At 37.9% G+C, this 12,305-nt stretch overlaps 1 protein-coding gene across 5 annotated transcripts in view; it reads right to left on the bottom strand.

The window, feature by feature from the left end:
• Positions 1–5,866: 5,866 nt before the first annotated feature.
• Positions 5,867–12,305, bottom strand: part of CNTLN (centlein) — a 289,645-nt gene continuing 283,206 nt past the window's right edge. For all 5 annotated transcript variants that reach the window (XM_004765706.3, XM_013063112.2, XM_013063111.2 and 2 more), the window contains one exon: positions 5,867–6,551. In XM_004765706.3, coding sequence (XP_004765763.1) covers positions 6,450–6,551 — 102 coding nt within the window. In that variant the 3' untranslated portion in view covers positions 5,867–6,449. The remainder of the gene's footprint in view (positions 6,552–12,305) is intronic.

The following is a 12,305-nucleotide window of genomic DNA, read 5'->3' as shown; positions in this document are numbered from 1 at the left end:
TAGCCTCCTTGAAAATCTTGCTTCAGCCCCGCAAGGTACTGCCACCTAGGTCGCCCTGTAACTGAGTCTTCATAAGCCATTCCTCCATTCTAACTAGCTATTTCATGATGGTGGGGAATGCAGTAGGACCAGTGACTCCCATGACCATGGGCCCATTGACCCACTTCATTTGCTATGAAGAGAGTTCCTTGATTAGAAGCAATACTTTGTGGAATACCATGATGGTGTATAAGACATTCAGGAAGTCCACAAATAGTAGTCTGGACAGAAGTACTGCTTGCAGGAAAGGCAAATCCATATCCAGAGTGAGTGCCTATTCCAGTAGGAACAAAGCTTCTATGGTGGAAACAGTCAGATATTGTCAGCCCACCACCTGGGAGCTGGCTGATCACTCTGGGGAACTGTGCCGTATCAGGGACTTAGTCTCTACTGGGTCTCTACTGCTTGAATATTGGGACACTCCCTAGTGGCTGTAGCCAGGTCAGCCTTGGTGAGTAGATATCTATGTTGCTGAGCCCATGCACAAACTCCACCCTGGCCACCACAGCACTCTGTTCACAAGCCTGCTGCAATGACAGAGGTGGCTGGGAAAGAGGCTGATTGAGAACCACAAAACAGTTCATTCTATTCACTTGATTAAAATCCTCCTCTGCTGGGGTCACCCTTTGGTAAGCATTCACATGGGATGCAAAAATCTTCACTTTCCCACCCAGAGAGCTCTATCCCCATAGCTCTTCCCCAGACTTCCTTGTCATCTTATCCTAAACATGTTGCTTCCAAGTCCCTGGCTATTCAGCCCGCACATCAGGACATCACCACATGTATTTGTTGACGGGTACATGAATAAACCGGCTGTGGTACATTCATGTATGGGGATGCTACTCAGCAATAAAAAGAAAGAAACTATGGATACACACAACTTAGATAGCTCTCAAGAGCATTATGCTCAATGAAGAGCCAATCTCAAAAGGCTATATGCTCTGTGCTTCCGTTTATGTAACATTCTCAAAGTGACAAAATCATAGGGATGAAGAATAAATAAGTAGTTGCAAGCCTTAGGGTTGGAAAGAGGATATAAGCACTAACAAGCAACACAAGGAATATTCTATGTTAATGGAATAGCTCTGTAATGTAATTATGGTGATGGTTATAGAATCTATATTGTGTGACAATTGTTCATAAAACTATATCCCAAAAAGTGAATGTAAAAACTTGTGAAATCCACATGTGGTCTCCCAGTGAATAACGCTCCCTACGTCACATTCTTGACTTTGACAATGTGCTGTAGTTACGTTAGGTGCTAATCATCCAGGGAATCTGAATGAAGTGTACTCAAGGACCCTCTGTACTACTTCTGCAACTTCTTGTGAATGTTACACTATTTCCGAACAAAAATTTATATTAAAAAAAAAAGGAAAAAGAAAAGCTGTAATAAAAATGACTTGAATATGCTTTTCTTTTGCTAATTTGCTCCCATCACTGAATAAAGAATATAAATAAAGAAGAATGGGGAGGATCCTTTTTAAGACAAAGGATGTTGACAGGTGTCTATGACAGAGAGCGTGCAATGGAAATTAAACTCCAGAAAAGAACTAGGCCCAAACCAAAGCAATTTGTCAAGGCAACAGGAAGATTTTTTTTTGTACGCTCAAATTGAATAGTAGTTACTTGAGATAAGATATTGAAGGAAAATGCAAACTTGTCATATTTTTTTATTTTTTTCTCTTAATTAAATTTCATCCCCAAATATGTTTAGAGTACTTTAAGTTGGTTCCGTTTGTAAAAGATGTATTTCTTCCCTGTTTCGAATGGGATGGCACACAAGACAATGAAGTCTCTGGTACTTCTCTACTAACAGTTCTGGGGTCCCTCACCCCGGATTTAGCATTAACAAAGAGTAACATTTTCTTTATTATAAACTATGAGTACAAGGATGCAGGATGGCAACTTACTCTTAGTGATGATAACCAGAAGAAAGGAAGACTGAATGGCAAAAAGTGCTGGAATCAAGATTGTGTTATTATGGACCATGTGTGTTGGTTTAAGAATAAAGAAGAAAATTGAAGATTAGACCATGGAGAGGAAATCCTTGTAGTGCCCACCATTCCCTAACATACAGGGAAAGCAATCAAATATATGTGTGCATGTTTAAGAATCAAAAGATAACCAAAGGCTTTTTAAAAAAATTGAAGTATAATTAATATACCATGTTATGCTAGTTTCAAGGGTACAATATAATGATTCAACAATTCTATACACAACTCGGCACTTATCACTCTTAATCCCCTTTACCTACTTCACCCATCCCCCAACCCACCTCCCCTCTGGCAACCATCAGTTTGTTCTCTGTGTTCAAGAGCCTGTTTTCTGTTTGCCTCTTTTTTTCTGTATTTGTTCACTGTTTTGTTTTCTTAATTCCACATATGAGTAAAGTCATGCTATTTGTTTCTCTGCCTGACTTATTTCACTTATCATCGTACTCTCTAGGTCCACCCATGTTGTTGCAAACGGCAAGATTTTGCTTTTTTATAGCTGAATAATATTCTAGTGTGTGTGTGTGTTTATGTATACACACATACCATATCTTCTTTTAAAAATGTTTAACAAAACTTTGGCTTAGAGGCAAACAAACAGAAAAACCAAAAACCAAACAAAAAAAAAAAAGCTTTTTAAATTTGATTATGCTATATTAAATCACTGTTATACATTTTGTAGTAATTCCAAGGGCAGTTACATGCACAGGTATATAAGAATTAAAGATAGCAATTCTTGTGCCCACTTACTTCATGGATACTCTGAACCCAGAAAATAAAGGGCTCTCTCAAAATGTTTCCTGGCACTCACCCCTTCTTTTTGGTTTTATTTGTGGCTATACACTTCTTATAGAAATTTTCTTTTTGGACCATCTAAATCTAAATGATTCGTCTTACTTGCAGAATCCTGTGACATTTTGAGAATTAAGTTAGTATTTGTCAGTCTTTATTGTGTCTCTTTGACCCATGTGTCAATCCCTCTGCCAATACCACATACTCTTGATCGGTGTATCTTTATAACACATCTTGCGGTTGGGTGGAGTGATTTCTCCCTCTTTAGTCTTCCTTAAAAATCTTTAGCTTCTCTCATTCCTTTGCCTTTCCATAAAATTTTTAGAAGGCTCTTATCTCTATTTTCAAAATATCTTGCTGTGATGTCTGTAGGAACTGGATTAAACCTGTATATCTATTTGGAGACAACTGTCATCTTTGCTACATTGAATATCCCAATCTATGATCTCAGTATGTTTCCCTACTTAATCTTCTTTCATCAGGGTTTGTAGTTTTCAGTATACAAGTCTTATACATGCTTTGTTAGATTTACACCTAAGTAATTTTTTTTTGGAGCAATGGTGAATTGTACTGTAAATTATGGTTTCCACACATGTATTTATAGTTCACTGATGTATAGAAATACACTTAATTTTTGCATGTTGATCTTGTATCTTGAGAAGTCACTTATTAATAATCTAGGGATTTTATTTATGTAGTTATGTACTTACTTACTCAAGAGATAGCTTTTACTTCCTTTTATTGCCTTAGTATGCTGGCCAGGATTTTCAATGTTATGTTGAATAAGAGTGCTGAGAGTAGACATCCTTGCCTTATTTCTGATCTGAGGGGCAAGTGTTCAGTCTTCCATCATTGAATATAATGTTAACTGTAGGCCTTTTGTGATTGTTCTCATCAAATTGAAGAAGTTCTTAATTTTCTGATGTTTTTCTTTCTCACACACGTGTTGAATTTTTTGAAATGTTTTTCTAGAATTTTATGATCATGTGATATTTCTCCTTTACATTGGTTTTTGAATATGGAATCAGCCTTGATTTTCTATCTTCTTACCAATGTCCCTCATAAACATCAATAATTCTAAACAAACTTTTAGAAAATTAGATTAGTTTTCTATTGCTGCCATCACAAATTACCACAAACTTAATGACTTAAAAAGGCAAAAATGGGGGTACCTGGGTGGCTCAGTGGGTTAAAGCCTCTGCCTTCGGCTCAGGTCATGATCCCAGGGTCCTGGGATCGAGCCCCGCATCGGGCTTTCTGCTCAGTGGGGAGCCTGCTTCCTCCTTTCTCTCTCTGCCTGCTTCTCTACATACTTGTGATCTCTGTCTGTCAAATAAATAAATAAAATCTTAAAAAAAAAGGCAAAATGTATTCTCTTATAGTTGTTGATATGCAAAGTCAGTTTCACTAAGCTAAAGTCATGGTGTCAACAAAGCTGGGTTTTTGTTGTTGTTGTTGTTTTTTCCTGGAGGCTCTGTAGAGGAGAATCCATTTTCTTGCCTTTTCCTATATCCAGGGACTGCCTTACAGTCTTTGGCTCCTGGCCCCTTTTCTCTACACTGAGTGCTGTTGGGGTAGTATTGCCAAATTTCTTTGTCCCTCTGCGTCTGTGGTAACATTGCTCTCTGTCTGACTGATTCCTCTTGCCTCCTTCTTGGAAGATATCAGGTCCCAAACAGAGAATCCAGGATAATCTTCCCACTCAAGATTCTTAGTTTAATCACATTTGCAAAGTCCTTTTTTGCCATAAAAGGTAACAAATTCACAGGTTTTAGGAATTAGGAGGCAGACATCTTTGGAGGCCATGTTTCAGCCTACCACGTTTTTTTTCTTTCTACTGTTCTTATTTGGTTTTGGCATCAGGGTAATACTGTGCAGTCACATTTTTAGCTTTGTAACAAAATTCTGCTGGGATGAGATGCTACATTTTAAATTTTATAATTTTTTCTTACGATCGTCTTCTGATTTGGGAATACTGCCATGAGTATTCATGATATTGGGTAATGTCAATAGGGCATTCCTTTAGCACAGGTCTAACGTCCTTGTATAATTAACGCAATGCTTTGCCATCTAGTTCAACAGCAAGATAGTCTGCACTTCACTGTGCCCTAAAAGTTATGACATTTGAAGGTCATTTTTCTCTTCTTATTTTGACATGACGGGCATGCACTGGTATTTTTTTAAGCACAGTAGAGTGGAATTTGTGATTTGTAGCTCGCCAAGAAGTAGTGCCAAGTGACCCCACCACCATATATGGTCTGGGCCTCACACTCACCTGCACTGCTGTAGCTTGAAAGCAGCCATAAACAATAAATAAATAAATGAGCATCGCTGTGTTCCAATAAAACTTTATTGATGGACACTAAAATTTAAATTTCATATAACTTTCACATGCTACAAAATATATGCTTTTCTTTTAAACCATTTGATAATATAAAAATTATTCTTAGCTTGTGGGCCACACAAAAACAGGTGGCAGTCCAGATTTGGCTTCTGGGCCATAATTTGCCAACCACTGCCTCAACCTCAGGGGACCTATATTCTAAAGGGGGCTGGGGGGGCAGAAATTAACAAGAAGATAAGTGAACAGGTAAAATAGATAATTTTCTGTGATAAAGGAAATTAAACAGTATGATGGCCAAGGAAGGTGTCTCTCGGGGAACAGGTAAGGTGATCCTAAGTGGTAAGAAAAGTCATGTTGAGCCAGTCATGAGATAAGTTGAGAACAGAATATTCTAGAAAAAGAAGAGCAAGAATGAAGGCTGCATACAGGCAGAAGTTTGGTGAATTAGCAGAGCCTTTCCCAAAAAGGTCACATGGGGCAGGAACATAGTAAAGAGGTGAAATGGGGGTGAGAATATCTGGAAATCTAAAAAAGATGACATCATTGTTAAGAATTTAACTTTAAACTTAAGAAATTAACTTTAATTAGTTGACCACAGTAGGAGTTATGGTAGATCTAACTTTACACACTGAGCTTGTGGTCCCTTGCTAATTTCTAGGAGCACACCAAGTCTCGTGAATTTAAAAAAAGAAAGGGAGAAAAGGAAAAAATGTTTTTATTTTTGCCACATAGTTCTAGGAAAATACAGTATCTCCTATATCATCTGGTATATTGAGAACAGATATAACTGGACCACACAATTTACTTCATTAAATGCTCATCCTTAAGATAATGGTGTTCCCCATTTTATATTTGCTTACAATACAAACGTGCTCTTCACTGGCTGATTTAAGGCCTTTTATAGAGACATTATGTCAACTCTCTAGTTTTTTTATAAAACTCAGTTTACCTTTTTTCTTCTTATATTCAGACCAATTTGTGTGTCCAAGCTTGTTCTAATTTCTTTGACTGCACTGGAAGGAAAATCATTTTTAAGTTTGCATTGATTTGTGGCAATATTTGTATTCAACAATCAAATGTTACACTAGTTCCTTTTAAATGGCTATGTACTTAATTAGTTTCCCTTGTTCGGCAATTAATTAGTTTCAAGCCTTCTTATTTTGGTATCGAACCTGACTATTGATAGCTGGAGTAGATACTGTATCAGATGGTAATGCATGTTTTCTAGTCACATTGCAAAAAAAGTTTTCACTTCTGGAAAGAAGTTCTTCATTGTAGTATCATCTAATATCTTTCATAATTGTGAAATATGCTTCAACTAGTTTCTTTCTTTCATTTATTTTCTCCAGTACTGCTTCTAGTAAATAGGAGGCAAAAGGAAGCTGGAAGAGAAACACAGAAAAAAAGATGATCAAAACCCTATATTTTTTCCAGCTCAAAAAGACACAGTAAGTATCACTAAACCATTAGAACTCAGCTATCTGCAACTCTGTACCCATAATGGTACCCTACTGGGTCTCTTTTCAGCTGATCTTACTGGATATTGGGGGTAATTTTGTCTTTTATAATAAAAATGATAAAAGAGCAGAAGTAAAATGAAAAAAGATAAACGCCTTATTGAACAATTCATGGTTTACTGACCATGTTAATGATGTAATCTGCAATACAAGCAGCGAAGCCATTTGTCTTCAATCAGCTGATCAATAGCAGGTTACGGCCATCTCCAGGGCCCACAGGCCCACAGAAGTCGTACAGTATGCTCATCAGTCATCAAAGAATGAGAGAGAACTATCAATACACTTGTCTGTGTGGGAGCCAAACACTTTGCGAGTCATAGGGTAAAATTTCAGAGGGAAAAAAATGGCAAAAGTATGCCCATTGATTAAGTTGTTATAGAAAAGTTTGTTTGGCATATCAAAGTGTAATACACATGTTGCAAACTGCTGAGTTTATAAAATATAGAGTATATTTTTAAATTTCATAATTTATATAACTTTTCCGGTAAAGTTTCATTGTTCCCTCTGCTTCCCTGGGCTTTCTGGAGAACTCCAACTTGTATGATGCATGTGTGCACTGTAAGTGGGAGAAAATCTAAACTGTTCTCCAATTACTCACACAGCTCCGCCAACTTGCTTCCACCTCCCGTCCAGCTCTCTGGTCTCACAGAGAGGTTTCTGATAATTAAGAAGTTCATTACGTTACTTCTTGGAGTTGTCCTTTGGGTTAACTAAGGAAAGACTACTTTTGTTTCCCTGAATAAGTTAGTTGAGAATGCTTGTCATGCCCCGTCCCCTTTCCTAAGGGGAAGTGGCACCGGGGCCTTTTTTGTGCTAGGATGAGCACTGGCAGTGTTACCCATCAGCACCTGAGCAAAGACTGATGCTCCCAGTAGGGGTTGCCTAGCTGTGCTCAGCTAGGGTGATTATAATTAGTTGAACCAAACAGAATGGCTCTTTTCTGAATCTGAATTGGGGGAAAACAGAAAAGACTGGCCAGGGACAGTGAAACACCAGGCAAACCGATTATGTAGCCCAGGAAAGAAGCAGAGACCAAAGCCAGTCCATAGCATTGCCTCAGATCCCAAGTTTCTAAGATTCCAGTTTAACTTCTTTCTTATCTTTATAACAAACTACCTTCTCCTTAGGACAGCCTAAGTCTCTGCCAGGAGCTTCACACATTGTCTTCCTTGAAACTTACCACTGAAGAAAGCACAAGATACCAAAATATCACATTTCTTCAGTTCTGAAGATAGACTTGAACAGACGATACACACAATCACTTAAAAACAGCTTTTTCTGGGGAGAAAACCCCCTACCACATTAAATATATACATACTGTGTTGGCATTCCAATGTCAGAAAAACAAAAATGTGGGGAAAATGCATTTTAGAATCAAGGAAGAAGTCCGTTAGACTTCCTTCTGTAAGATAAGGATACTAAAAGCAAATCCTTACTTTGACAGTTTGCCCTTCTGGGATGCAGAAAAGGGTTATATTTGGCAAAACTGTCAGTCTTATAAATTAGATAATTTACATTCTCAGGGCATTAATATTAGATGTTAAAGAAATGCACATACATAAAACAAAAACAAAACTATCAGGCAACTTTCTTTTATGCTGGCCAAGGCTACCAGTACCATTCGCATTCCTACCAAAAAAACAAACAAATGGGCGCCTGCGTGGCTCAGTCGGTTAAGCTTCCAACTCCTGATTTAGGCTCAGGTCATGATCTCAGGGTTGTGGGATGGAGGCCTATGTCTGCCTGTCCTTCTCCCTCTGCTCCTCCTTCAGCCCCTGGCTCACATACTTGTTCTCTCTCTCTCTCTCAAACAAATAAATAAAACCTTTAAAACAAATAAGAATTAAAAAAGAAGAAAAAAAAAGCAGACAAACAAGATGAGAATAACCTCTCTTTTCTTCCTGATAGAAACAAAAAAGTTCATTTCCTAAAGCTGGTCAGAGAAAAAAAAGAGTTCTCTGACCAAAAACTTTGGGAAACAAACCAAACTTTAAAAATGTCCTTCATTTCAGGATTTCTTAGCGGCTTTAAAATACTAACAGGCACTGTGTGTCTGCAATATCCTATTTCTGGATTCATTCGCCCATGCTTTTCTCATGGTCTATTTATCATGTGGAACCAGCAGTCCATGGAACCCACTTTGGGAAACACGGCGCTTCTGTAATTGCCCTTGTGATGACGTCACCTGGTACTTTCACCAGACCGACATTTATCATTTGCATATCACTTTTTCAAGTTAAAACCTAAACCTTATTATCTTGTGATCTGAACAGTTTTCAACATGTCATGCACTCAGAAATTTCACTTCCTTTGGAAAAAAAATCTTATCTCCAAGAATTTGTCTTCCAGGAAGCCTCCAACCTGGAACAAGAGGTCCATTTACTAATTTACTACTGACAACTCACTTTCTTCTCTTCCTCTGGCTCCCAATAAAATGTAAAGCCCCACAGTTAAACACAATTGTTTGTCAATCCTGTTTGGCTGGATTGTTAGCTTCTTTTAAGCTTCGTATGGACGATAACACATAGGGATTTCAAAAAGCAATCAATCTTTTAATCATGACACACACTATGTTCATGTCTATCTGCCCTGCAAATAGGTCAGAAGGATGTTACTATCTGTCTATATACGATAAAATGAAAGTTCATATATCTTACATGTTGGCTGGAGATGTTTATTTTAATTCAGCGGTTCTATTTCCTTTTTTATAAACCAATTCTGAAATTCTGCCTCTAAACACAGTGCTCACTGTACATGCTTTTTATGACTTGTCATTTACTGGGAACTATAAGGCCGGCTCTCAACAAGATCTTTCAGAAGTTTTGTTTTTGTTTTTTAATATATAGGGATCAACTGTAATTTTGCAAAATATAAAATTAATGTAATTTTGTATTAAGCTCATTAATAACTGAAACAAACTGAGAGGAAGTCTAAGGCAAAGTCAGAATTACAAAACACTTCAAATGAACATAATAACTGAAAGTAACGGTTAATAAAAAAATTATAAGCACATGTCCCTTCTACTTTATAAATTGTTCCTTACTCATGGAGTAGACTCAATACATATTCAAATAATGAGTGTACTAGTGGTCTTGGGTTTACAAATAGCCTCTCTTGACAAGTCCGCACTATTTATCTTTTGGCAAACTTCTTCCATAGACTGTACAGATAAAAACTTCTCCTTAGTCTAGGATGAATTAATGAAAATTCTTGTTTTCTGAGAGTGACAAAGAATGGCATTCTGAATTCACTGGCTATTTTAGTCAACTGAGAGTACTTACTTTTATCACTTACAGATTATTATTAATTCTTAAATCTTATAAATTATGGTTAACCTGAAGACTCATGGTACATTTTTAATCCACTGTGATTCAAAAGAGTTCTGCAAAATCTTACAGTACCAAACGAACATCAGTTCTCAACATACAGCTATAGATTGGGTATAGTTAAGACTGTCCTTAAATATGAGATGCCTTGGAAAGTGCTTTAAAAGGGTGTCAATCCTTAGGTGTCTGCCTTTGGCTCAGGTCATGAGCCCAGGGTCAGGGGATCTAGGCCAGCGGTGGGCTCCCTGCTCAGCAGGAAACCTGCTTCTCCCTCTCTCACTCCCCCTGCTTGTATTTTTCTTCTCTCACCATCTCTCTGTCTCTGTCAGATAGATAAATAAAATCATAAAAAAAAAATCCATATAGCATGTTTGTTTGCCCTATTTTTTTGTTTTTTAATTGCAAAACAGAGAAGACCAGGAGACCTGAATTTTCTGCTACTTTGAGTCTAGATTCAGTGCTAGTTTATGTCCCACAGGGAGTTCAGCATCAATTGAAATCTCTGGATATGCATTCTGGAAGGAACCCCCTCAGATACAGAAAGAACACTGATAGGAGTTTGGAGTTGGACTGATGTGGTGAGCTGACTGGCCAACACAAACTTTCTCACTTAGCCATTCACATGTATCTGAAACAACAAACCCAATAATCATGCTGCCTAGGGTTGGCCTATGTCAGGGACTATCAAGTCCAGAAAGCCTGCATGAGCTCTTTCTCTTGCAAAACAAAGGAGAAGTGATACTCCTGGGGTATGTCAATGCAGGATTCCACCAGCTTGAACTCTTGGACAGAATGGCACAAATAGTGAAGAGCTGATACTATGTGAGATTTCTTCATCTGGAAATTTTTTTTTAAAAGATTTTATTTATTTATTTGACAGGCAGAGATCACAAGTAGGCAGAGATCACAAGTAGGCAGAGAGGCAGACAGAGAGAGGAGAAAGCAGGCTCCCCGCTGAGCAGAGAGCCCAATGCAGGGCTCAATCCCAGGACCCCAGGATCATGACCTGAGCCGAAGGCAGAGGCTTTAACCCACTGAGCCACCCAGGCGCCCCCTTCATCTGGAAATTTAATGAGGACCTTAGAACAACAACTGAGTTTTGCTTGGTGCAGTGTCGTCCTAAACCAGGGTCTTCCTAGTCACTCGGCTGTCCCACTCATGAAAGGTGATTTCTCTTCTAGAGAGATTTCCCCAGATTTCACACAGACTTCCAGCTCATCTTACGTAAACACCTACAGATGTTTGCCTTTAGGACCTGGTATGTTGCTGACACAATCTCAAATTTATCCCTCACACTTAACGAATTGCGGTTTCATTTAGAGGTGTTTCTGTATAAAGGTTGAGATATGAGTGATGGTTACAGATGTTTGAGAGTGACGCTGGAAAAATAACAAAGCCTGAAGTCCATGACTATAAAACACAGAGATCACAGAGATAACTTAAAGCATGAGCACTTGTTGGAATGTGCTCCTAACAATAAAAAAAAAAAAAAAAAGGAAAATTTCTGTGTAACAAGAAAAAAAAATGAAATAAGGATAACTTTTTAAATCTAAGGGGCAAATGAGCATTTTCACCATTTTCATTCTTGTTTTGGGTTTGAAAACTATTACCAAGAAGATATCATTTTTAAAACACAAGCTGACTTTAATCTAACTTGACTCATATTGAAAATAAAGATGTTAAATTTTATGTCGTATATCTGCTTTTACTGGAAACATGAAAAAAGATTTAACACTGTTTAAAAAAATAAAAATCCCAGGAAGGCTTTGAATGGAAAAATTTGAACTCTGGCTATTTCAGCTAGATGTGAGAAATCTGTGTGGGTGGCTGATTTGTGTGGGTTTCTGTGTGTGAGCAAGGGTGAGTGGGTTAAGTATGTGCATGTGTCCGCATGTGTTCGAACTGCAACAGAGTAGATGTGTTCAGAGTTCTAAGGAGAAACTTTCAGTTAACCTTCAGGCCAGAAGGTACTCTATTTACAAGAGCCAGGGACATTGATAAAACCCTTCTCAATGCCATAGTGCAAGGATTCTGTCGAAGGTAAGCATATTTTGCAGAGAGGCACTGGGGAAAGAGCCGTTTTAAATTTCAGCATTTGCGAGATCCGAAGCAACTAAGAGGAACAGGGATATTTAAAGCTAAAGAAAAACCACTGATTAAATTCCATATTTTAAATTCTCAACAGCTGAAGGCAGAAGGAATATTTGATATGGCCCCAATGCAAGAAAATGATCTCCAAAAAGTGGACTAAAATGGACTGAAGGAAATCCAAAAAAGCATTAGCAGTAACAAA

The sequence above is a fragment of the Mustela putorius genome, unplaced genomic scaffold (genome assembly GCF_011764305.1).
Source record: "Mustela putorius furo isolate JIRA1106 unplaced genomic scaffold, ASM1176430v1.1 tig00000421_pilon_pilon_pilon, whole genome shotgun sequence".
Taxonomy (NCBI): Eukaryota; Metazoa; Chordata; class Mammalia; order Carnivora; family Mustelidae; genus Mustela; species Mustela putorius.
Note: the sequence above shows the minus strand (reverse complement) of the source record. Positions and strands in the feature narration are given on the sequence as shown.